Source organism: Phocoena sinus, chromosome 4 (genome assembly GCF_008692025.1).
Source record: "Phocoena sinus isolate mPhoSin1 chromosome 4, mPhoSin1.pri, whole genome shotgun sequence".
Lineage (NCBI taxonomy): Eukaryota > Metazoa > Chordata > Mammalia > Artiodactyla > Phocoenidae > Phocoena > Phocoena sinus.
This window is the reverse complement of record NC_045766.1, coordinates 16,315,987-16,341,583: the sequence shown is the minus strand read 5'-3', so window position 1 is coordinate 16,341,583 and position 25,597 is coordinate 16,315,987. Positions and strand designations below refer to the sequence as shown.

Genomic DNA, 25,597 nt, shown 5'->3' with positions numbered 1-25,597 from the left:
GAATGTTAAGAGAAAGCAGACAGACACAAAGAACATACTGATTCCACTTATGTGAAGTTCAAGAACAGGCAAAACAAACCTATGGTAGAAAAAAAATCAGAACAGTGGGTGCCTCAGGGTGTGGGGCAGGGGAGGGACATGAGGGAACTTCCTGGTATGATGACAATGTTTTTTATCTTGATAGGATTTTGGGTCACACAGTTGCATGCATTTGTTAAAACTCTGTAAGTGTACACTTAGGATTTGTGCACTTCTTTATATGCAAATTTTACCCTAATTAAGGAAAGAACTATAAACAAATATTTAACTCTTATTAAAGATGTGTATGCTGAAGCGTTTGGGGTGATGTGTACTAATATCTGCAACTTATCTGGAAATGCATCAACAAAATAGGATGGAGTAGAAAGAGGGATGGATTAAATAGTTATATGATAAAGCAAACATAGCAAGATAATAATTCTAGAATCTATGTGGTGAGAATATGGCTGTCTTTTGCAAAATTCTATCAAGTTCTTTGTACACTTGAAATTTTTCAAACTAAAATCTTGGGAAAAATAAATACATTTCAGGTGTACTAACTATTTAGATATAGGACAACCTGCTTCAAAAGGCATTTTATAACCCTGAGAACTTTTAGAATAAACCAGAAAATCCAATAAGTAGAGGAAAAGATAGATATTTTTGACTAAATGAATATGAACCACTTTTGCAAGCCAAAGGATATCATAAACAATATCAAAAGGACAATTGTATTCTTTTGAATAAAAAAAAAGAATTGTATTTTTTTGTACAGAAAAAGATGAAGGAACTAATTGTATCATATATGGCAGAAAAAGGGTTAACATCTCTTACATAAAAAGAATTCCTATAAATTTCTAAGAAACAAGAAAATAACCCAATAGAAAAATAGGTAAATACATGTACAGATAATTAACAAAAGAAGAAACATGAATCCCAGTAACTGTGCAAAAAGACAGTAATATCTCCAGCAGTCAGTTGAAAATGCAAATTAAAACAAAATGAGGTATGATTTTTCACCTTCGGGTTAGCAAATTTTAAAATATTGATTACTTTCAATGCTGGTGAGGATGTTGGAAGATGGGCACTGTATATCCCTAGTGGAATGTGAATGTTTACAGACTTTCAAAGCAGCAACCTGTAGTAAGAATCCCCAAGAGACACACAAGACACAGAGAAATAGGCATAGTATGATCCCATTTTTATAAAATAAAAAATTTCAAATTTTTGAACAAAGAGAAAAGTGTGAAAGCAGGCACACCTAATTGTTGGAACTGATGCTTCAGGACAGGGCTTGGTAAACTATGGCCTAAGTACCAAATCTGGCAGGTCACCTGGTTTCTTACAGACCATGGGCTAAGGGTGGTGTTCATACATTTTTAAAGCGTTACATTTTAAATGGTTATATAATCATGTGCATAATATACTCATTTGGCCTCTTGGCCAGCAAAGTCTAAAATATTTACTATATGGCCCTTTAGGAAAAATTTACCAACCCTTGCTTCAAGGAAATTGTAGGTTCTGAGTTAGTCTTTCCTCTTCTCTGTCTTATTTTGATTTTTATGATAATTATGTATTGCTTCTGCAAGCTTAAGGAATATAGGTAGGTAGTTAAGTAGGAAGATCAATCACTTTGGATGTTGTTGGGAATAGATGTAAGAAGACAAAAGGAAACCAGGGAGACTAACTAGGAAGCCACTGTAACAGTTCAGGTGAAAGAGAATGGTGCTTAGAAAGAGGGTGGGTGCACAGCAGAGGTGGGAAGAAAGGGACAGACTTTATAGAAACCTATAGGAGTAGCTGAGGGATTGGACATGGATGGGGAGGCACAGAGAGAACTCAAGACTGATTCCTAAGTTTCAGTCATTAGTCGAATGGTGTAACCACTGAGTTGAAGAGATGGGGGAGGGGAAATTGGAGAGTAAATCAAGAGCTCTATTTTGGACCTGTGAAAGTTCTAAAGGGAATTGTGTAAACTAGGCAGCTGGACACAGATGATTAAGCTGCTTGGTCTGTAGAGAGGGAGGCTGAGCAAGAAATACAAATTTGAGAGTACTCATCATGTAGATGGTACTTAAGGCTTTCTGGAAGTGATAGGGAAAGAGAAGAGGGCCAGGAGTCTACCTGGTATCACAGTGCTCAACCCAACTACAGCCCACTCCCTGCTGACAGCTGTCTCCAATGCCACTGTCCAAATGTTTGGATTCCCCCAAATCATCCTTTCCAAAATGTCCTCTTCATGGGCCAGGAACAGCATGCCTTCAGAGGAGACACCGACCCTTTCTCACAGCCTATGCCCCAACGCTTGCCTGGACAAACAGCTACTGTAATTTCTCCTGGATGAATGGTCTGCCCATCACCTGGCTCCCCTCAGTGGATAGATGAGTTCTGGTCCCAGTCCCTCCCAGTATGGTCCGTCATGGGTCCCTGCCATAAGCAGCCACATTTCACCCCTGTCGTACTTTGACCCGAGAAGACACAGAAGGACTCACCAAGGAGCTGGTGTAGGTGGGGTCTGAGGTGTCATCCTGGAGGTAGCGGGAAAGGCCAAAGTCAGACACCTTGCACACCAGGTTACTGTTGACCAGAATGTTCCTCGCAGCCAGATCCCGGTGCACATAGTTCATCTCGGCCAGGTACTTCATGCCCGCGGCAATGCCCCTCAGCATCCCCACCAGCTGGATCACCGTGAACTGTCCATCATTTTGCTGTAATAAGACACCAAGGGCAACCAGATCAAGATGGGCTTCAGTGGTCAAGCAGAAGCTGAGGTGCCAGGGCCCCACTGCCTTCTCCCTTCCGACTCCCATTCTCCTCCCTCTCCTTGAACATTCTGCCTTCTCCTTGCCGTCTTGTGGATTTCATCTTCAAATTACATCTCAAAGCCATCCAGTCCTCTCCACCTTCACTGACACCATTCTAACCAACTCATCATCATCCATCACCTGTAACAGCCTCCCTACACCTTCCCCCCTCCCAATCCATTCTCTAAGGGCAGCTAGAGCCATCCTTGTAAGACAGAAATCAGGTCACGTCACTGAAGCGCTCTAATGGCCTCCCACTGTGTTAAGGGAAAGTGCCAAACTCCTCAGTGTGGCCCACGGGGCCCCATGGGATCAGCTACTGCCTCACCTTATGTCACTTTGTCCTGCACTCCTGTGCTAAAGCCACAGTGACTGGCGACTTTTCAATCCTCTCCCTGGCCAAGCCCTTCCTGCCTCAGGGCCCTTACACATGCTGTTCCCTCTGTCTTTTCCCCACAATCAATACCTACTTGCTTCAGGTCTCCACTTAAATGTCACTCCCTCAGAGAGGATGTCTCTCTAGCCAGTCCCCTCCCCCACACATAATTAGCACTTTCTTACTATTGTCCTTCAGTGTATGCTCTTATTTTCCTTCTTAGCATGTATCACAAGGTTTAGTTGTGTGTGTGTGTGTGCCTGTCTGTCTGTCTGTCTCTGCTACTTGACTCTAAGCTCTTTGAGACAAGAACCCTCCCTCTTACAGTCACCATAGCATTCCCAGTGCTGAGAACGTTTGAGTAGACAGATGTAGCTCGATAAACATATGCTGAATGAATGGCTGGTACATCTCTTCTTGTCTCCAGAATTAAATGTTTACGGTGTCTTGGTCGACAGTGGATAACACACCTGCCTCAGAGGGCTGGATGGTCAGGAGGAGCACACACACCGTGTCTGGCTCGTGAACTCTCCCAGTGAATGGGAACTGTTGCTGCCCCTCCTCCTGCCAACCTGAAGTGCTGCCTTCTCTCCAATCACAGTTTCTTACCTGGGTGGCCTCCCTCCTCCATGGTTAGAGGACAGGCTCTTCTGTGAGTGAATGCATGCCTTCCTCCACCTCCCCAAAGCCCCTGAGTCTGCACACACAGGTTACATCAGTGGACCTTGGGCCATGCTGCCAAGAACACATTTTCCCAACTAGTCCAGCCCCAGCTGCTCCCTAAAGGGTTATGAGTTGCATTGTGTAAGCAGAGCATGGCCCAGGCATTGAGATGCTCTGAGTGGGGGAGAGGGAGGAGGAGGCAGGGCACCCTGGGCTAGTCCAGTTACTGCTGAACACAGACCTTGGGCAAGGCAGTCCCTCCCTCTGCCCCAGGATCCTCCTGTGAAATGCAGGAAGCATAAACAGTGTGAGGAGTTCCCATTTATTGAGCACCTACTGTCTGTGAGATGGTGCCCAATGCACTCACATGCATTATCTCACTAATATGTATGGGCACATCATTTATGCATGAGCTCCTGCAAAAGTAATTTTCTATGCAAAAATAAGTAAAGAAAAATAAAAGAGCTGTTATAAAAATATACTATTTATTAGGGAAAATATTCCAACAATTGAAAAGTCTAACAATGGTAGCATGAATTGTTGAAGACTTCGTTCCTCATGAGAGATTGCAAGCCCGAGGGTTGGTTATACCCCTCGCTCAGTTGAAGGACTGGAGCAAACTGGCACTCCTTCCACTCCTTCCTGAGTCCCCAACCCCCACCAGAAGGAGGACCCCCAAACACACTGAGTTTGACATACTCCAAGTTCCAAGTTCTCACTCAAACCTTAACCACCTCCCAATCTGCCCAGAATGCTTCCTCTGCAATATTTGCTTCTAACCAACTCCAAAATAAAGTGCAGAGCTGCTTTTTGGAAACTGATTGGTTTTCAGCACATGGTGCCCATCTGCCAGAGCTGGATGTGCCGTGAGTGATGCAAATCTTGCTCACTAATGAACTTCACTCCACACTTCCTTGAGAAGCTAGCCCAGATTCCCCCAGCACCATCACTTCTCTAAGTAGGTCTCTGGGGATCTGCTTCTCCAGAAAGTTGTCATGCAACTTCCGCATATTAGAAAATATATTTCAGCCACAAGTCCCAAGGGTCAGAATTTTTCAATTCAGTTTGTTTCTTCTGCTCTGTAAGTGGAGACAACAATGTGGTTAAAAATAAATGTCTCCCTACAGAAGCCCACTTGTAGACAGATGTTGGGGAGGGCACCGGTGCTGGTTGGAAGCAGCTTTGCCAAGAGCAGTGTTGAAAGCTTTTGCAGATTTTTGTCTATGTTTCTACTTTAAGTCATTAAAGACTTCACTGAGCTGCTTCATTTTCTGATTTGTTTAAATGTTTAGATCAGTCATCTTATAGATTCTGGTGTTGACAAAGGGCAAAAAGTGATTAAAAGTTCAGGCTTTGGAGCCAGACAGACCATGGTGGGTCCGGGCTCTGTCTCTCACTGGCTGCATGCTCTTGGGCAAGTTATTTAACCTCCAGAGCAATGATTCCCACATCTGTAAAATAAGAACAGAGTGCCCATTCTTCCTGAGATTTGAGATTCAAGGTTAAATGAGATAATACATGTGGAGGGCTCAGCTCAGTGCCCCATGAATACTAAGACAGCAGCAATGACTGCTGGAATTATCAGCAAGGCCATAATGTCTCACAAATCCTCTCTCCCATGACCTCCAGATGCCTGGTGAGAGAGACTGAGGACACCTTGGACGAGGACTGCAGGTTCCTTCTGGCTTCCTGGGCGTGTGGGGCAGACATCCTAGGATCAGTGCCCTCAGAGAGCCTAGTTCACAGTGCATTCTGAGCTCAGCAGTTTGGCATCTGTAATAACCATCCCCACCCTAACTGTAGTAGGAACTAATAATGTAGGCCTCAAATTAGGATCAATTAATCTACAAACTGATTTCTTCGCTTCTTGGCCTTTGAATGGCAAGTCATACTTCATGGAATATGTCTTCATCCTTAACTCCAGTCCTGTGGAGTAGGCAAGGCAGGCAATATTACATTGTTTTTATAGAGAAGATAAAGGAAGTCCAGAAAGTTTAAGTGATCAGCCTTAAATCACTCTGTGTGATTTTGACTTATAACAAGAATCTAAGTCCAAACAGCAAATTGCTTCTCCATTTACGTCTCATCTGTTATCAGTTGGTAATGGCTGCCTCAAATGTTGTGTGGAGAAGTCTGTGTATAAGCTTTGTAGGAAGAAGATCTATGATTGATTAATGATGTCTGTCATGGCCATAGAAAGAGAAAGTAGAAACATGTACCACAAATATGCTACTTTATCTGAATCTTTTATAATTCCTGTCCAGTGCCTTTTCCACTGGAAAATGCTGACTCTACAACACATTTTCTTTAGAATCTGCAGGAGAATCGGGTATCATGATAAGACAGTCATACCTGTTGTTTCCATAATCTTGGAAACTTAGAGACATAAACATATTAAGATTTTCTGACATGTCCAGCTGTTTTATGTTCACTTCATTGATATAAACTCCCAAAAAAGAACTTTCAGAGATATGAGCATCAGCATACAAAGATAAACAAGACAGAAAAAGAAAAACAGATTTCTTAGAACTTTGGGAAAGATGTGATTCTGTGCTGAACACATGGTAAAAACACAGTTTGTAGTAGAAATACAGGCTGGGTGAAGTGATTTAAACTTTCTTCCTTTCATGAAGTGCTTTCTGCTGAAATTGCTTTTCTGCAAATTCACTGAAGCCACTTTCTGGCCCTTTTATTAGCCAGGAAGGATTTAGGTATTTCAACTTACATTGACAAACCTACTTCAGGAAATGAAACCTTTATTTGATTTGTTTGAAGAAAATGAATCATAGATTTTTTTTTTTTTTTTTTTACCTGAAAGAGCCCTTTCAAGATCATCCAGCTCAATGCCTTTAGTTTATAGATTGGGAAATTGAGTTAACGGATTTGCTCAAGGCCACAGGGTGACTCATAGCAGAGCCCAAAGTTGGGCCTCAGTCTCAGAACTTGCAACCTGGTGTTCTCTTTCTGACAACTGGCTTGCTGTCCTCTAGCTCCAGCCCATGAATGAGCACCCCATGAATGATAAATGTCCCCATTTGACATTGCTCAGTGACTTCCAAGAGTCTTCCAGTTACGACCATCTGTGAATGAACCAGCAGTAACCACAAGGCCAAGCTTTAGCCACGAAGGCGTTATGGAGCAGGTCGACCCTCTTGGCTGAGGCATAAGACATTGAGGAGGGCTTCAGGGCTTGTGCCTAAGATTATGGAAGAGCTACCAGGTTGAATCCCCTGAATCTGAGTGCCAAGAAGGAAATATTTAATTATGGATTTGCAGTCTACCTAACCCATGGCACAGACATTTTTTAAAAAATGGATAATTATGAACCTACTGAATGTGTGGTTAAAGAATAATGGTGTTTCCAATCCCTCCAGAATGTGAAGAATTCTGAGTCCTGAAATGAGTGGGGAGCAGTGAGCAGACTGTGAAAAGCCCTTTCCGACGTGTTCCCTGGACCCTCGATGCCCAGAGCCTCTGAGACACCCATCCAGAGCTAGAGTTGTGGTCACTCTCCAAAGCTACCACGTCTGGTATGAACGGACCAATGGGGGGTTGAGGAGGAAGCAGGTGCACAAATTGAAGACTAACCCTTTTCCTTTCTTCTCTGAATGGTGATCTTAAAAGTATACTACCTCCCAGAAGATGGACCCTGCAGGACGGAACTGATGGCCCACTTTTCAATTTTATCAAGCAGCAAATACATCAATTAATGCTGCTATGCTCCAGGGTTTGGTAGTGAGGCTGAAATTAGATTTATAGATTACCTGTCTCTGTGCCGGGTGGGGAGTCGGACATGCTTCATTTCCCTCAGCTCCCAGCACCGCCTGCTCTGGCCGCTCCCTTCTGGCTATCCTTTCCCCTTTATCTCCCTGTGCTCCTCTCTCGCCCTTAGCTTTTCTCCCACTGTCTGGGCCACATTGTCATGAAAAATAACTGGCATCCAACCTGCCCCCATGTCCTGCGCCCCCAAAATGGAACAGGTGTGTGCAGAGCAGGGGTGCCCCTCAGAGCAGGGTTCTGATTTTCCGCAGGCTCCTGAGAATGAATCTTCCTGTTCGCCTGTGCGTTCCAGGGAAAGAGTCTCATCACAGTCTCCAGATCATGTTGAGAGTCTCTGTGAAGCACAGACAGGTGACTTGCAGGAAGTAAATGACTCCTGATAGGTTCAGAGGCTGGTTCCGGAAAATACTTTTTCTTCTAACATTACCTCCTATTCACGTTTCTTTGGCTGACACGAGAGGTCTGGCTACAAGGACGAGAGACCGTGTACACTCAGCAAGCTCCATCTCTCCTGCCATGCCCAAACTCTTTTGCTCCAGAAACGTTCTTCATTCAACTATCCTCGACCCGGTGCTCAGTGTGCTAGGTGCTGGGGTTTCAAAATACAAAGCATAACCCACACCCTCAAGGAGGCTGTACCAGGCAAAGTACGTGGGGCCCATCACCTACATCAGCTGTCCCCCACCCCACCAAACAAAAGCCACTACTGCCTAATGACCCAGACGAGGCATAAAGTGTGTGCTCCCCCTGCAAAGGTAGGGTCAGTATGTACAAATGCAGCTTCTAGACAAGTCCTCAGCTCCCTTTCCACACTGCAGCCCCTAAGCTCTGCTTCTGAGCTTTGGAGCCACCAGGCAGCTGAAGACAGATTACCAGACAGGCCACGCTGACTTTGACCTATGAACACACAGCTCCACTGTTTTGTGAGCCTAACTGCCCATTCCTGACCTGTCTGGCAAATTCCTCCTTCTCCAATATCAGAGAAATTCTCTCTCTTCCTTGAAGCCTTCCCTGGCTTCCCCAGGAAGGTTTCAGTTCTTCTTTATGTGATACCTCTGTACTTCATGTACGGAAACAAAAAGTATAATCCAGGCAGATGACTGCTGGAAGCTTTGGGCACTAAGGTCCTGGGGGTCAGAGGCATCTATGCCGGTTGTATTCTCTAAAATGGATATAACAGGACCTCCCATCCCTTATGTGTAAGAAGGCTGCTGTCCCCCATCAAGATGTGGGACATGTTTCTTCTCCTTGAATCTGGGTGGGTCCATCAATGTGGTTTAAGGATGCTTTGTGACATTTCAGGCTAGGTTTCAAAACTGATACAGCCTCTGTCTTCTACTCTTGGGTTGCTTGTTCTTGGGACCCAGCTTGCTGTGAGGAAGTCCTAGTCATCCAGGTGGAGAGATGCCGGCTGATACCCAGCATCGACCATGGGACAGATGAATGAATGAGGCTTCTGACGATTCCAGGCCTTAACCCTTGAGCTTCTCCTGCTGACAACACATGGAACAGAGAGGTCTCCACCGAGGCCTATCCAAATTGCAGATTTGTGAGCAAACCAAATTGTTGTTGGGCTAAGTCACTAAAATCTTGGGGTGATTTTTTCCACAGCATTAGAGCAATGTCTCTCTCATCCCAACACAGGGCACCTCATGACTGTTTCAATGAGACTCTACGAATGGTCCTTTGATCTTCAGCCATAGCTACTGTTTGGTAGCTTTGGTGACATGCATAGCTGGCTACTTAGTATTACTCTGAAGCCCTTGCTCAGAAGGTCCTGCCCCATTCTTTGATGCCACTCCCTGAACTCTCTTGCTCCCAGGCTGCCCAGCTGTCCCTTTGGTCTGAGGCAGGCCTTGCTCTATGGCCTGTGGTCAGACAGCTTCTACCCTCCAGACATGAGCACCTCGGCCATGCTCACTCGCCCCTTCTCTGAATAGCTCTGGAATACCCCACAGTAGTGAAAATGCTTCCATTGTGGCTGCATGTGGGCATGCTCTGACAACGGTCCTTTACAGATCTCCTGGCCATAGGCCTTCAAGGATCCGCACCTCTGCTGCAGGTGGTTGGGAGCCACAGTTCTCCATCAACTCCAGGAAAGACTTGTGGACGCCTGCGACACACTCTTCCCCTGACCTGCCCAGAAGCGCCTCCTCAGAGGCCGGGATGCCCAGGCATCAGAAAAGGGCAACCTGTTTTATCTCTGAACTGTGAACAAAGGGAGCTGTCTGGAAGGGCGGCTATGCTGGGGAAGAGGCAGAGATAGCCACTGGCATCTGCGTGAATCACGCAGGACAGCGTAGCAGCTGGAAGTCTCTTCAGTCTCTTCAGTGACACCGATGGCCATTCTCCGTCCTCATCTATTCACTCTTACTCATCCAGCAAGCACTTATCCAGGCCTGTCTCGATGCTGTCCTACAGAGGGGTCCACATGCTGGGCTTTGTTCTTTCCTTTCAGCAGCAAATCTGTTAACCTCGCTAACATCTTCAAAGCCCACCCACATTTCATCAGGGATTCCTGAGCGACAGGCTGTCCTCACACAGACACTTCTCCCCAGCCCACAACGGTCTGCCAGCGTCCACCAGCACCAGCATCATCCATGCTTTTGCCCTGAGGAGTAAAGGTGAGCTGAGCTGCTCTTACCCTGAGGAAAGAATCCAAAGCGCCATTCTCCATGAACTCCGTGATGATCATGACCGGTCGACTCTTGGTGACCACGCCCTCCAGGCGAATGATGTTGGGATGGTCGAACTGGCCCATGATGCTCGCCTCGCTCAGAAAGTCCCGTCGCTGCTTCTCCGAGTACCCAGCCTTCAGTGTCTTGATGGCCACATTGATTTCCCTCTTGCCTGGAAGTTTCAAACGCCCCTTGTACACCTCTCCAAACTCTCCTGCAACAAGAATGCAATTATTACTCACTTCCTTCTGTCTGTGGAACCATGAGGGGAGGCAGCTTATCAAGAACAATGGTGCTCCAAGTGGAACGGTGATTAAGGTGGCAGAAAGGAAATAGTGTCCTCTCACTGTAATTGTGACGTCCCAGCGCTAAGCAGTTCACGGCAAACACAGAAGGAATACCCAAATATGTTCTTTACCTCGGATCTCTTGGGTAACTAAAGTGAAATTTCAGACTCTATATGGGTTTGTTTTTCCTCATTTGTTTTTTCATTTGTATCCCAGATGAACAATTGAAATGAAATGGTCAGTTTCACTGTGGCAGAATCATAATTCATTTTTAGCAGAACCTAGTGCAAGAATGTCCAGGGCTTATGGGATACGTTCAGGTACTTTAGTCCTCTGAATGAGATGTATAGCGTTTATGTTCCTACATTGCCCTGAAAGTGTTTGTGTCTATTGGGTCCCTCAGAAAACAGAAACTGAGGAGTAAGGAAGGTAAGTTAGCAGACACTGCAGGATAAAGAGGAGAGAAGTAGGATTGCCAGAGTCCCAGATCATGGTGCAGACCTGACTTTATGAAAAGAAGGGGGAAGCAGGAGTGGGCAAGGAGAGGCCCAGATTGCAGTGCAGACCTGGTTGATGCAGACCTGACAGTCTCATCTAACCCAATGAGGAGCTTCAGAATAAAGAGTGCCCATTCCAGAAAGGCCCAGGCCCTAGCATCCCACTGTGCTCAGTCACTGACTGGGGCTGCCAGAAAGAGCTGGGTCCCTGCGAGAAAGCCGAGGCAGATCTTGAAGGTGCTGCAGCAGGAGGCTGGCAGCTACCTGCACTCCTGGCAGCTGAACAGTGGCTTTTTCAAGCAGACACGAGCTGCACACCTCCATGGGTGCCACAGCATTTAAACATTTTTGCAGTAAAATCACCAAGAGTAAAAACAATTCTGGTGACACTATTTCACAGCTGCTTAAAAAATCTGTTGAATCCCATTCAACGTGCTTTCAAGAGTTATCTTATGATTTAACTTGGTTTTGTAACTTCAGTTTTTTCATGTGAAGCAATTTAGAATCTACTTGTAAGTGCATCGCAGAAACGGGTGTCAAAGGCCTGATAGGAGAAACATGGATTTCTGCTGGGAAAACTTTCTTTCTCACTTTCAGCTTCTGCAAGGCGATGATGGAGCAAACTGTGAGCAATCAGATACGTTACTGGCCGAATTAGAAAAGCAAGTTAACATCTGTGATTTAGTTGGGAACTTCTTATATTTTCTGCTGCATAGGTTGGAAGGAAGCTGCATGAAAGGCCTGTGGATGCAGAACTGCTCCAGAGTCTATGGAACTTGTTAGAATCTAAGGCTGGAGTAGAGGTTGGCTTAAGCACCATTAGGAAGGTTTCAGCATGGACCTAAGATAGACAGCACGTGTAATACTGGTTTTGACATGAGATCACAACTGTTTGAGGTCAGACCAAGTCTCATTCATGTCCGTAACTTGTACACACCACTGAGGTGTCTGGTACGTGGTAGGTACGCCAATAAAAGTTGGGGTATCTTATTTATTATTATTTGTTTGGCTTTGCCCATTCTTGGGTTACAAACTGCTGGAGGCTCCAAAAGAAGTGGAGGTACCAATATTTACACTTTTACAAAAGACTGTTTATGGCAGCATCTCCTTCAACAGCCAAATACTATATGACCATAACCAGGGGGATGGCTGGAAAGGGACAGCCATCCTGCAGAATGCTATGAGCTTCTGAAAACTAATAGATGAGTGAGATGCATTGGCTTCAAAAATGTCTGCATTACATTGCTAAGTGAAGCAGAAAAGAAGAGAAAGTTATATTAATAGAATGTGGTCTGTAGAATATGCCTGTAGGGGGGTGGTGAATGCCAAAAAAAAAACATTATGGAAAAAATTCATAGCAAATTTACTTTCAACTTCAAATTATTTTTAAAATTGGTTACACTAGAATGGTGAGAATAGGAGTGGGGAAGTATGGATTAGTAAACTTTAGTTACTTTTACATTTAAATTGTTACAATAAGCATTGTCTTTGCAGTTCAAATGAGTAAAATTTAAAGAAAAGTACTGAATAACAACCACCTGTCATATATGTGTGCTTCTCTATGTATATATATTTGTGTAGAGTATGTATATGTATGTATGTATACATACTTGTGTATATATGTGCATATATGTATGTGTCTGTATGCACTTGTGCATATATTGTATATATGGGTGTGTCTCTATATATTTTTGTATGTATATATATGTGTCTGTGTATAGAGATATATGGAATCCATCTCTCTGACACCTGCACCTAGTAGTTATTCAATAATTTTGAGCTGAATGAATACAGCTTGCATATTTAATAAGCGTACTAGTTGAAGAATATCAGTATTTCTTCCCTGTTGTCATACTAATGAGTTCTATTTTCTTTTAGTAAAAAGACACGGTTGAGAGTGAGGGGAAAGTATGCTAATATTTCTTCTTGGGGGAGATAGTACACCAAAATGTCTTGACTACCTGCTCTGTGTCAGGTACCGTGCTGGGCTCTTTGCATGTCTTAATCCTCACAGCACCTTCATGAGCTGGGTATTATCATGCCCATTTTACTAATAAGGAAACTGAAGCACGACAAAAACATGCCTCAAACCCCACATCTGTGAGGCAGAGCCAGGGATACTCCCTGGGCCTATCCCTTTTCCTGCCATACCGCCTCTCAGAAGGTGTGTTCGGTTAGCAGCGCCACAGGGAAGAGAGCTGGGTGGATGTGAAGTCACAACGCAGGGCCCACTGTGCTCCAACTGTACAAGTCCTAACCATTCATACGTAGTTACTGTTATAGAGACTCAGTAACCAGGGAACAGCAAACACGGTGTGACCGAGACAGGCTGGGATCTGGGACCCTTTGCTGCAGTGCTGCAGTGCTTGCACCTGGACACACCTATCCTCAAGCAACAAAATACAAAGAAACTGTATGGGACTAAAAATAACTGCATGCATGCGCAGTTTGGGCAAAATTATGGACAAAAGATACAAAGAGACCAAGAAACACAACTGCCACTTTTGCAGAGCCCAGAGCAAGAGCAAGGAGTCAGGAGCAAAAGCAGGGCACTGCGCATGCCCCCTGCACACCACACCTCTTAAGGGGTGGGCAAAACACCAAAGCCACCCCTCCAGACGGATCCCTGCACACACACCATGTAAGGAGTAAGCTCGCCGCTCCTGAGGGAGCTAGCAAGCAGGGAGACTGTTGTTTGTTCTCACTCCCCTCTGCTGTAGCAGGGGTCACAGTAAAGCCTTGCCTGAATTTCTTGTCTGGCCTCTGGTCAATTTTTATTGATTGGGGAAGGCCAAGAACCCTGGTTGGTATCAGGACTACCTTATAGACAAATATCATATTCATGGAAAGTTCCTGCCCGGCTAGTCAGATGAGATCGGAATATTTAAGAATCAGAATATTTATGAATTTCTACACATCAGTCTGGGGAGTGTGTAAAAGTGCCCCAGGTGAATCTGCTATTCCCCACAACATACACATAAACTCCCCAGTTGAGGACTTCTGTTATATACCAGCGTTCCCAAAGTTGGCTGCCCACTGCAATCCCCTGGGAAGCTTACAAAGCACAGAGGCCTGGGTCCCATCTCCAGGAATTCTGTTTAGTTGGTCTGGGTGCAGCCTGGGCACGGACATAGTTAAAAGCTGCTCACAGGAGCAGCTACGTAATTTGCAGGGCCTGGTACAAAATGAAAACGCAGGACTCCCTGTTCAAAATTTATTAAGAATTTCAACACTGTGACAGCAGAGCATTAAACTAAGTGTGGGCCCTGCTGAGCATGGGACTCCGTGCGACCACACAGGTCCCATGAAGCCAAGCCTAGCTGCCCAGGTGGTTCTGAGGAACAGCCAACGTTGAGAGCCAGGGGTCTAAACCACCCAAGCGTATTTCAAACGGATTGGGGAACTGCTAAAGGCCTTGGAGTACCTGGAATTCATCCCTACACCTTTGAATTCATTTGAAGGCAGTGCTTGCCTACAAGCTGCCTTTCACTGCACAGGGCCTGACACAAAGTGTGGGCTTTGTAGCTGTGAGCGGAGAGAAAGAAGAGAAGGAAGCAAGAAATCAATGAAGGTGTGGCTTTGCAAAATCCTATCTGTATAGAGCAGTGTGGGCTACGTATATTCGTTTCCTAATTGACAAATGTCATGTCATTGTTTAATCTTTGTGGCTGACTGGTCTTCAGGTTCAGTGTTCCTAATACTTTAGCTCCAAATTATATCCTCTGTAGGGGTCTCATCATATAGATTTTTGAAATTATAAAATAAAAACGTGCTCTCCTGAGAGGATTTTTAGGGCAGTGAAATTACTCTATATGAAATTAAATGGTAGATACACGTCATTATACATTTGTTTAAATCCATAGAATGTACAACATCAAGAGTGAACCTTGGGCTTCCCTGGTGGCGCAGTGGTTGAGAGTCCGCCTGCCGATGCAGGGGACACGGGTTCATGCCCCGGTCCGGGAAGATCCCACATGCCGCAGAGTGGCTGGGCCCGTGAGCCATGGCCACTAAGCCTGCGCGTCCGGAGCCTTTGCTCCGCAACGGGAGAGGCCACAACAGTGAGAGGCCCGCGTACCGCAAAAAAAACAACAAAAAAAGAGTGAACCTTCACTATGGACCTTGGGTGATAATGATGTATCAGTGTAGGTTTATCAATTGTAACCAATGTACCACTCTGCCGGGAGATGTTGATAATGGAAGAGGCTATGCATGTGTGGGTCAGGGCATATATGGGAAATCTCTGTACCTTCCACTCAATTTTGCTGTGAACCTAAAACTGCTCCAGAAAATAAAGTCTTTTAAAAAAAAGAAAGCGCTCTCCTTGGGTTGGGAGAGATGGGTTCTGTATCGTTACTGCTCTTGGAAATCTGTTCTATAATCACTGGAAAGCAGTGGCTTAAAGGATGGTGATTCTGTAAAAATAGCTCTTTTTCTGTGTCTGACAAAGAAATGACTTCATATTCCCCAAGCCCGGAGGTTTTCAAACCACCAACTGCAAAGGAAGTCACTTAATCCACAGTCCTTACTCAGAGGCTGTGCTCCACCCTGTAATTAAGTGGTCCTCATTGCAGCTGGGGCAAACTCTGGCCAGGAGAAGAAACTCTGGGGGAAGAAGCTTGAGTCTACACCATCCTCCCTTCCTTCTCTGCCCACTGGACTTGGGGCAGGGTGCTTCCCTTGTTCAGCCTCAGCTTTCTCAGCTCTGTTGGAAAAAAGGACCTGATCAACTGTGGGACCTTGCTAACAGGGCGTGGGGTCTCTGAAAAAGTGCTTTGTAAACTACACACTGTTGGAGACACAGGAAAAGACAATCCAGGGATAGAGAGTGGGGTGGGAAGTGAGGGTAGGGTCATGGGGTAGGGAGTGGGGATGGGTAGTGGAAGAGAAAAGGTAGCAAACGTAGGTTTCTGCAGCCTAGCGGGACTTGAAGGAGGCTGATCCAAGACACAGCAGAGCATCTTGCCAGGGGTGCTGGGAAGTCCCCCTGCCAGGTATCTGGGCAGGGAGGGTGTCTTCAGGTAAACCCGGGGCGTTAAAGTCTGGGGCCTCTGGCCCCCTAGCACCGCCACGGACTCTTAGGGAGTGGGAGTCAATGGGCCCTTTTTAGTAGCAAACAGAAAACCAAGACCTTGTGTCACTTGCAATCTGACTGCTGTCACCTGTGATCTTTGACTTCAGGTTCACATACTTTGCTCAGGGAACTATTTTTGCTTTGGGGACACCTTTCCTGTCATTAGGGCCAGAACTTGAGGTCTGTGGTGCTTCGATTTGCCATTATCTGAACTCTATAGAGCTTCCTTTCATATGAGCTCCAAAACATGGTCATCCATTTTTCATCTTTTTAAGAAAAATTCTTAATGCCTAAAAAATATTTTCAACAAATGAAGCATTAGTATTATATTTATTTATTTTTATTTTGGCTGCACTGTGAGGCTTGTGGGATCTTAGTTCCCCAACCGGGGATTGAACCCGGGGCCACGACAGTAAAAGCACTGAGTCCTAACCACTGGACCACCAGGGAACTCCCCAGCATTATATTTAAAATAGATACTTACAGGAAATGACTGGGTAGTGGTTATGGTTAGTTCTTTCTGTACAGCTTGCTGACTGATAGTAATTGCAGCCAACCTAACTTTGGTCTGGCTGGACTCTGGCACACATCTTTGCAGCTGACCTTGGACCCTCTCCTACAGCCAAACAACCTCTCGGCTAGGACTGGCACTAAACTAGCTCCAGCTTCGTGCCAGTGATTCTTAACAGTTGTTCTCAAAGTGTGGCTCCTGTCCAACAGCATCAGCATCACCTGGAAACCTTAGAAAATGCAGATTTTCAAGCCCCATTTATACCCAACTGGATCAGAAGTTTAGAACAGGGCCCTGTGACTTGGGTTTCAACTTGCCTCCAGGTGATTCTGATGCCTGGCTCAGGTTTGAGAACCGTGGCCCTCAGGGCTGTCAGCTGACTGTCATTTTGCCAGTTCCTGTCACTGCCTTCCCAGACAGCTGTTGAAATTATTCCCTACAAGTTTCAGCTCCTTGACAAAGTGAGGAGGAGAGAAAAAGTGGCTCAGCAGCATTAAATGCCTCAACTATTATATGTAAAATCAGAAGGAAAGAATTTTCAATTTTTGAGAATGAAACATCCAACCTGTCAGCAGACATTTCAAGCACTAGCTGTTGGCTATGTGCAGCGTGGATCTACACACAATTTCAGTCTTTTTTGTTTTTTCTTTTTCTTTTTTTTTTTTTTTTAGCAGCATTGTGAAGTCACACACTACCTTAGGGAGGGAAAAAGGAAAGCAGAGCTTCTCACTACTAGTTCAAGCTTCCACCGGAAAAGAAACTTTTAAAGAATTAATTTAAACTAGGTTTTTAAAGTATGATTTCCAGCAAGTTTTCACACTGTCCTGTGCAAGATAGGTTATGGCTAAACCAGGGATAGTAAAACCATGACAGGCATTCCACCACCTCCTGTCCTTGCACCCAGGACAGACATTACTAATTGATCACAACCCTTTTTCTCCTCAGCAGAGTTCCCCAGGTAGCCATTACCAGGCTACTGGGGTTGGCAAATGAGATGGAATCTAATTAATAGCCACGGCGCCCACAACACCTAATACCTAGATGGCGAGAGTAAACCTAGTTTTCTCTTTTCTCATAGCTTCTTGTATTCATTAGACAACCACATACCTAGATATTACTTATTTTCTTAATATAAGCAAGCACACATAATTAAAAATGGTAAATATCTTGGCCCCCATTGTTATCCTTCTTAAGGAAATAACTGATCATACTAGAATAGGAGGACCAGAGGATGGGACAAGGGTATTCTAGGAAGAACATGCTCTCCCCAGGGCATCTTTGTGGCACCACCATATGGGAATACTGAATTCTAGGAGAGTCCCGTCATTCCCAGCCAAGAGGCTTGGGTATTCCAAACTGCTAGCTAGAGTTTGCCATCAGAAACAATGTCTCTATACTTAGCTGCCATTTTCCAGAACAGTGACAAAAGTGGCAGGTAGTGTGGGAGTTACGTTCACCAGACTAAGATCAACCTTATCTGGGTTTCAGTTTTTGCTCTGCCGTTAACTCAGTCCAACCAGTAGCATGGCCTTTGGCAAGCTGTTCACTGAATGTGGATATCCTTACCAGCCTACAAATGCATGCGCGCACACAGATGTGAACGCGCGCGCGCACACACACACACACACACACACACACACAAACTAACACACAGGGCTAACGGGGACATTATGAGAGTTGAATGAGACAATGCTTGTAAAGTATGTACATGTTGAGTGCATGCCAGTTATATTAATCATACTTACAGGCAATATCTATTTGATTTGCTCCTCTGGAAACCCTTCCTGCTGTGATTCTTATCCAGTATGAGGCTACCCTCATCCTGCCCATCCTCGGTCTGAGTGAGCCCAAGAGAGTCAGGCTGGCAGGTGACTTTCTACCAAATCATCCCCAAGAAACACATCCTCTTCTTCAAAGAGAAATGGTGGGTCTTGCTGGCCCCATTCCATCCATATACATCAGAAATTCCCTCTCCCCAGCTCTCCTTACCCAGCCTTCTCACCTCAAGCCTCTTTCTCCTTCACAGTATGCCATCCATGGACATGCTGGATCAGCAGCTGCTGAGTCAGGGGAGGATGTGTTTATTAATTAAAATACAACTGGCGTGTCTCCCCTTGGATGACCCCTTATGGTGACACCTCTACCTATATTTTCATGCATTTGTCATGCTCAGGGCTGCTACATACAGTTATGTAGGTTGCACACTGCATGACCCAGGAGCACCATTCATGCTGTAGAGCCCAATTAGACATGGCAGCTCTGCTTTATGCTCTGGGCATGTCTACAGATCAAACCGATCAGAATTAAGCATTGGGGCTTCCCTGGTGGCACAGTGGTTGGGAGTCCACCTGCCGATGCAGGGGACGCAGGTTCGTGACCCGGTCCAGGAGGATCCCACCCGCGGCTGGGCCCATGAGCCATGGCCGCTGAGCCTGCGTGTCCGGAGGCTGTGCAACGGGAGAGGCCACAACAGTGAGAGGCCCACGTACCGCAAAAACAAACAAACAAACAAAAAAAGAATTAAGCATTGGATCAGAACTCCACAGGTCAATTGAAGCTGTCCTGTGAGTGACTCCTATGTGTCAGATTCATGGTTATAAAAAGCTGACATTCTCCAAAGATATCAGATGGCCATCTGCCCTCTCTAAAGGGACTTCAATCATTCCCATCATCTGCAGGGAAAAGAGGAAGGATCAGCCTTCCTCATTCCACTGGGCTTCTTTCAGAGCACTGAATGACTCACAACCTCACTCAACCTCTCTCTAGTCTCTCTGCATTCTCCCAAACTCCACCCAGTTCTCCAAATTCTTATCCCTGTTATGGTTTTCCCCCAAAGACATTCAACCATACACAACAAATATTTAACTGAGTACCTGAGTGCCACACCAGGCCAAGCATGGGACTCACAGAAGTACTTAAGTTTCATCACTCTCATGGAACTTTGAGCACGGTGATAAAAGAGGGTCACTAAACAAATAATTACATAATGGTTAATGAGCTAATTATACAGTTGGCCCTTGAGCAACATGGGTTTGAACTGCACAGGTCCACTTATACGCAGAATTCTTTTCAATAGGTACTACAGTACTACGCTATCCACAGCTGGTTGATTTCAGGGATGTGGACCCATGGATACAGAGGGCTGCCTGTCAAGTTATACACGCAGATTTTCAACAGCTCATGGGGGTCGATGCACCTAACCCCTGTGTTGTTCTAGGGTCAAATGTAATTCAGTCCTCTTGATTGGTGTCACACCTGGCTCACAGTGATTTGTTATTTATTCCTTTGTTCAATATCCTCAACAACTGTAGAAGAAACTTTGGAGGTTGGTGCCATTCTTCAACCTTATAGTTTTTAGATTTTACTCTATTGGCCTTTACTCGCAATCACAACCTCCAGTCCCACACCCTGGGGGCCAGGCAGCCCCCCTCTCCCTTCAAGGTGTTTAACCTGATGGCCCTCGCTTCTGGTCACAAGCTCCATGCCACCAAGCCCACCGGTCACTCCATTCGCCATGTGTGGGTACATTCCGGTTTAGATGAGTTTACTCACTGCAAAGCAGCCTTCCTTACCATCCTTGATCCCAGCATCGGCCATCTCAAAAGTCCTTCACGTTTCCAAGCCCCATAACTGGTCTGCATGCCTCTGAGTCCTTACCTACCCTTTCTCAGCACCCCTTCCAGTCCAATCGAAACACAGGTTCATCAGGTTCTTCTCCCCCTCACTCCTACCACCCACCCTGCTCAGAAAGCACCCCACTCGCCATTTTCTACAGGATAAAATCCATACTGCAGTCTCTGGATTGCTAAGCCTCAGCCTGATTCCAGACTTAATGCTTGATTCCTACCTTCAGGAAACCTGTCCCTAGCAGCCTCCTCTCAGCCTTGTTCTCAGAATGCGCCACACAGAGTGTCAGCCCATCCACAGCCTCCAAGCCCTCAGGGGACTCTTCCCTGAGTCCTCTCCGGCCATCAAGCCTCTCCTCCTCCCACCTCCGGGGCTGCATGTTCTCTGGTCCCTTGTCTTAGCTCTCAGTCTCCTCCCCTCCTCTCGTGGAGTGGGACTGCATCTGTGTTAGACACTAACATATCAGCCGGGATTACTAGGCACTGAGTGTGTTTTCCAGAATCCACCACAGTCACAGGCTGTGATCTTTTGAATTCTCAACCTAATCCCTCCTGCAACAAACATAGCCCTCTCCTCTGGATCTGTTCTCAGCAGGAATGGGCCAGTTTTTCTGCAACCTCTTTGAAATTATCTTGCACCTTCTGGAAGGCCGGAGTGTGCTGGTAAGCATTCAACTACCAGCTCTCCAGAAAACGAAGAAACGGAGACCCCTGATTTGTAGCATTTGCTAATTCTCACGGTGTAAATACTCCTCCCATGGCTAATGTCAAACTACCAACATAATGCCACCGAACACAGGGCTGGAAAAAGATGCACACAATTGGCTCCTGTGAAGTAGTGCAAGGTGGCTCCAGCACACCACTGCTGGAAAGTCATGGTCATTCCCCTCCTTATATCATTTAATTTTCCTCTTCTGTCTCATCCTCTCATGAGTTTCACAGAAACTTACTTTCTCTACTAGTTTCCATCCTTGAAAGCTCAGGCCACAGGTGATCTCCTTTGTGAAGTCTTCCTGATGCCCCAACTCACTCCCAGAACAGGGAGCTAAACACTGCTCTATGTTGGTCACAACCTTTGCACATACCTGTGCTGTGGGTTGTGTGAAATAGTGAGCATGTTACTGGCCTGTTTCTCCCCAAGACTGTCAGACCTCTGAACAGGAGAGTGTCTGTTCTTCTCCACACCCACATGCAAACATTATTCAATAAGGGCTTATTGAGGGAAGGAGGGAAGGAATAGAAGGAAGGAAGGAGAAATGATTTCTGATTCTTCTTCTTATGTTGTGTTACCATTTTGCATCCCAGATTTGGTCCCCTGAGCCGAATCTGCCAGGTGGCTAAGGGAAATATTGCCAATTACACTGCATAAATGTTACCTTACAAATTTTTGTATTTTAAACTCAACCTTCACACCAGCTCTTTTAGCACAATGTGAAGTCAGTCTCAGTGAGGCAGGGCGTGGGAGAAGCAGGGGTGGTGACAGAGAGAAAGAACCGGAACGTGGAGAGAGGTTGACACCAGCCAGGAGTGTCTCCTGTTGAAACTGCATCAAGGTACACATAGTGAATTCATATCCCCTGGGATTAGCTCTGTGATTTCTGAATCACGAGCAGATGGGTGTCAGGTAGAGGGCGGTCAGCAGCACCTGGGCGGAAGTCTTTATCCCAAGTTGCTGGCCATCTTATAAACTGCTGCATGTATCAACCCTCCCCGGGATCAGGTGAGCCATGGCGGGGACTGAGCCTTCTCTGAGCAGAATGCACAAAAACGGCAGCATCAGCAAATGCTACCCAGCATCCAGCAGTTGGTGGGCTCACTCCAAGTTGCCACTCCCCAGCAGGGTCATAAAGTGAGAAGGCTCTTTACTCCTCCCCTGACAAAGTCGGGAGGGGGGCTGACGTGTGCTCTCTGGGATGAAATGCAGTCCAGAACACATTGCTCTAAGCACATGACATAAATAACAACATTAAAATTGCTATCACCATTGCCACATGACATAACAACAGTGAACAACGTGGAGGAATAGCATGCCGGACTGAACGCCCTCCCACTCTGCCCAACACTCTTTCACGTTTACTGGAGAAGTCTGAGCCTCTGTGAGTCATCAAATTTATCTGGGATCCAGCCTTCCAAGGCGTGATCCTTAGGTCTGTCAGTGTCTAAGGGGGAACAGAAAATTATCTGCACAGAAGTGAAAGTCGTGGTTCAGTATTTAATGAAAGTCAATGGGAAATATGTATAGACTCATGTGGATCAGATTATGGTCAGCCGGCTGGAACATGTGAGGGGTTGGTAGGAAGAGAGTTGTGTGTCCCAGCACCCACCACAGGGATGCCATGAATTTGGAGCTCTTTAAGAGGGAAATCAGAGCATGAGAATGGTGGCTTAATGGGGCAAGCTTTCAAATGTGACTTTCAATTTCACAGATGGATTTTTGAACCCTCAGTGCATTAAGAGAGGCAATGAATGGAAAGAGTGTGACTTTCCCCCTAAAGACAATATATGGAGTGGCTGTCTGGAAGACTTTGACTAAACATATTTTATGGAGTTTAAAATATTATTCGGAGAGACAACCCCATGGCTCTCCAAATACTGACATGAAAAAAAAGCACTTCCATATATATGAACTACAAAGAAGAATATAACGTATGAGTGAAGAGAGATTGAATAGTGGCTGGTACAATTTAAAGAAGAAGAGAAGACAAAGAATGTTGTAGAAACAAAAGTAGGAAAGAGGACACAAAGCAAACACATCTTTGAGAAGATTCAGAAAAGATAGCAGAGGGGGCAGTAAGGAGATTACTTCCAGAGGAATGATATTTTGGGATATTTTACTCATTTGCATCAATAAGGCTGTATTCATTGCCCAACTGACTCAACTACTGATCCATTAAAGGAAGATGAAAATTTTAGGTCAGTCTTTAGGTAGAATTTCCTAAGAGCATCTCAGGCAGTTAGTTCTCTGCTGGGCTGGGTTTCTATTCCAATGCAGGAAGATGGATGAGAGCACACATTTTTGGGACAGAAATTTGTCTTGTATTACCATCTATATCATAGATCTTTTGTTTAAAAATATGGATATGGGTGAGCTTTCTTCTGGAAATAGTGGTCCCTCTTCAGTTTATCATGGTCTGCCTCCAAATCCATGTACATCAGAAAAGGAGAACTGAAAGTGTGGGAAGAAATCTTGGCCCAAAGCCATGGAGATATGAGAGTCAGTGAAGGGGATACTAGGTCCACCTTCTAAAAATGTATATTTCTCAGTTGGTTAACCTATTTCTCTCTCTTTATCTGCATTTGGTGGTCCATTTCCAAAGCTATTTCTGAATCTTTTTAGACTAGAGTTGACTTCTCTGCAATACCAAATAAGCTTGGACACCACGAACAAGCTCCCCAAATGATTCTTAGACACACATTGTAGATGGCTTACACGTATCTTCTGGGGAAAAAGATGGTAGAGAACACCCAGAGCGGTGGGAAGAGGTTGTTTGGACACCAAGAAAACAGAAAGGAGGGGAGGGGAGAGCCATACCTGCTCCAATGACCTCTTCGATTTTCACAAAAGAGACATCAATCTCCTTGGCAAACTCCCGGACAGCTTCGTTGGGGTCCTCATAAGTGAAGGGGTCAATGTAGATCTTCATCCCTGGGGAGCCTTTTTAGAGGAGATAAGCAGGGTTAACATCCCAAAGAGGACACGGTTGTCATTAAGCACTGGCTGATGTCCCCAGCTGTAAGGGTATGACCGGGGCAGGGGTGTCTCTCCTACACATAGGGCTGCCTCTCTTTTCCTTGCTGGGCCTCCCCATCTCCCTTCCCTCTGGGCCATGCTAGCCTGGTTCTCTGTCCTCTACTTCTCCTCTGTATTTTCTTCTGTTTTTGAGCTCTTGATGAAATGTGGAGCAGATTACTTATAAATGACAGATTGGGACCAGTTCCCACACCGGGCACTCACAGAAGGCAAAGAAGCTGATTGATGCCAACCAAATGCATTAGCAGAAAAGTGGTGGTAAAATGGTAGGGCAGATATCAATATTATCAACTTGACAACTTTCCTGAGTGGAGGCCACCGTTAAGGTTATAACTGACGGCTGTGTCCAGGGCTGGAAGAGGGATGAGCATGGATTTAAAAAAAAAAAAACAGAAAGAAATTGCTATTAGAAAAACCTCAAGATAGGAGTGCTAAGCCAGTATACCAGAAGAGAAAATGGGAAGAGAAAAGCATAGAAAACACTGGGAGAGGAAAGAGCAAAGTCTACATAGAAAAAAATGAGGTGGAATGAAAGAAAAATGGTGATTGAACCCCCATGCCCTCAGACACAGTGAAGTATGAAAAGTGAATAAAATGGTGAATGAGAAATACATAAAGGAATATGGACTTTGTCACTGATGTTTACAGTGGCAAGATAAATAGGTGTGCACGGGGACAAAATAGAGAATCATCATTGCAGAAAAAATACATTCAAAAAGTGGAGGAGAGGGGACAAAAGAAAGGAAATGGAACCCAAAAACAAATGGATTCATCACAATGCCATTTTTCACCGTGTTGGATGTGTCATTAGGCAAGAATGGAGATGGTTTTCCTGGCAGTGATGTGGTGGGAGCTGAGCTTTGAAAACTGCTCAGCACAGTCTGGCATCGCAATCTTGGGAAGAGCAGCCATTTTCACTGCCCGTCACTGCTGTCTGGTTCGTGGAAGAGTCAGGTCAGCAGGGCAGGCAGGTGTGCAAAAGCCCAAGTGCTGTGCCTGCGGTGGAGGCTGGATCTCAGGTTCCCCGAGCTGAGGTCCTCTCAGCGCACACTTCCCACCCGGCCACCGTGGTTTCTTCTCAGTGAGTCCCAGCCCTGAGTGCGTGGTCTAATTTTGACATCTTTCATCCAAAAAACTTCTGGTGACTCTACAGATCCCCCAGATTAATGTTGCCCTGATCACCAGTTCAGGCCAGAATACAAGCCAGAGGGAGGAGGAAGATGCAGCAAACAGTTAAAGGGGGATATGTTTTGAAAGCCAAAGAGAGCCAGGTGCTCTGACCAGAGGAATCGCTTCTTTTGAAAGCTGAGTTATTCCCAGTCATGAAATGAAAGCACTCCGAGCACGCTAGGCGGCTTGCTTTAGGGTGGTCGACGTCACTCGAGAATGCTCTTTAAAAACTTGGGGATGACAGCATTGACTTTGGAATCTGCTGATTGAACTTTGGACAAAGCAAATCCTCATCTTTATAATAGAACGTTCTAATCCCTGGGGGGATGGAGGGAGGGAGAGAGGGAGAGACAGAGAGAGAG

At 45.5% G+C, this 25,597-nt stretch overlaps 1 protein-coding gene across 1 annotated transcript in view; it reads right to left on the bottom strand.

Annotated features, from left to right (window-relative positions):
• The window catches only part of EPHB1 (EPH receptor B1), a 428,630-nt gene that overhangs the window by 44,354 nt on the left and 358,679 nt on the right, over nt 1–25,597 (bottom strand). The window contains exons 10-12 of the mRNA XM_032630301.1: nt 23,847–23,969; nt 10,286–10,533; nt 2,511–2,726 (exon numbers count right to left, since the gene is read on the bottom strand). Coding sequence (XP_032486192.1) covers nt 2,511–2,726; nt 10,286–10,533; nt 23,847–23,969 — 587 coding nt within the window. The remainder of the gene's footprint in view (nt 1–2,510; nt 2,727–10,285; nt 10,534–23,846; nt 23,970–25,597) is intronic.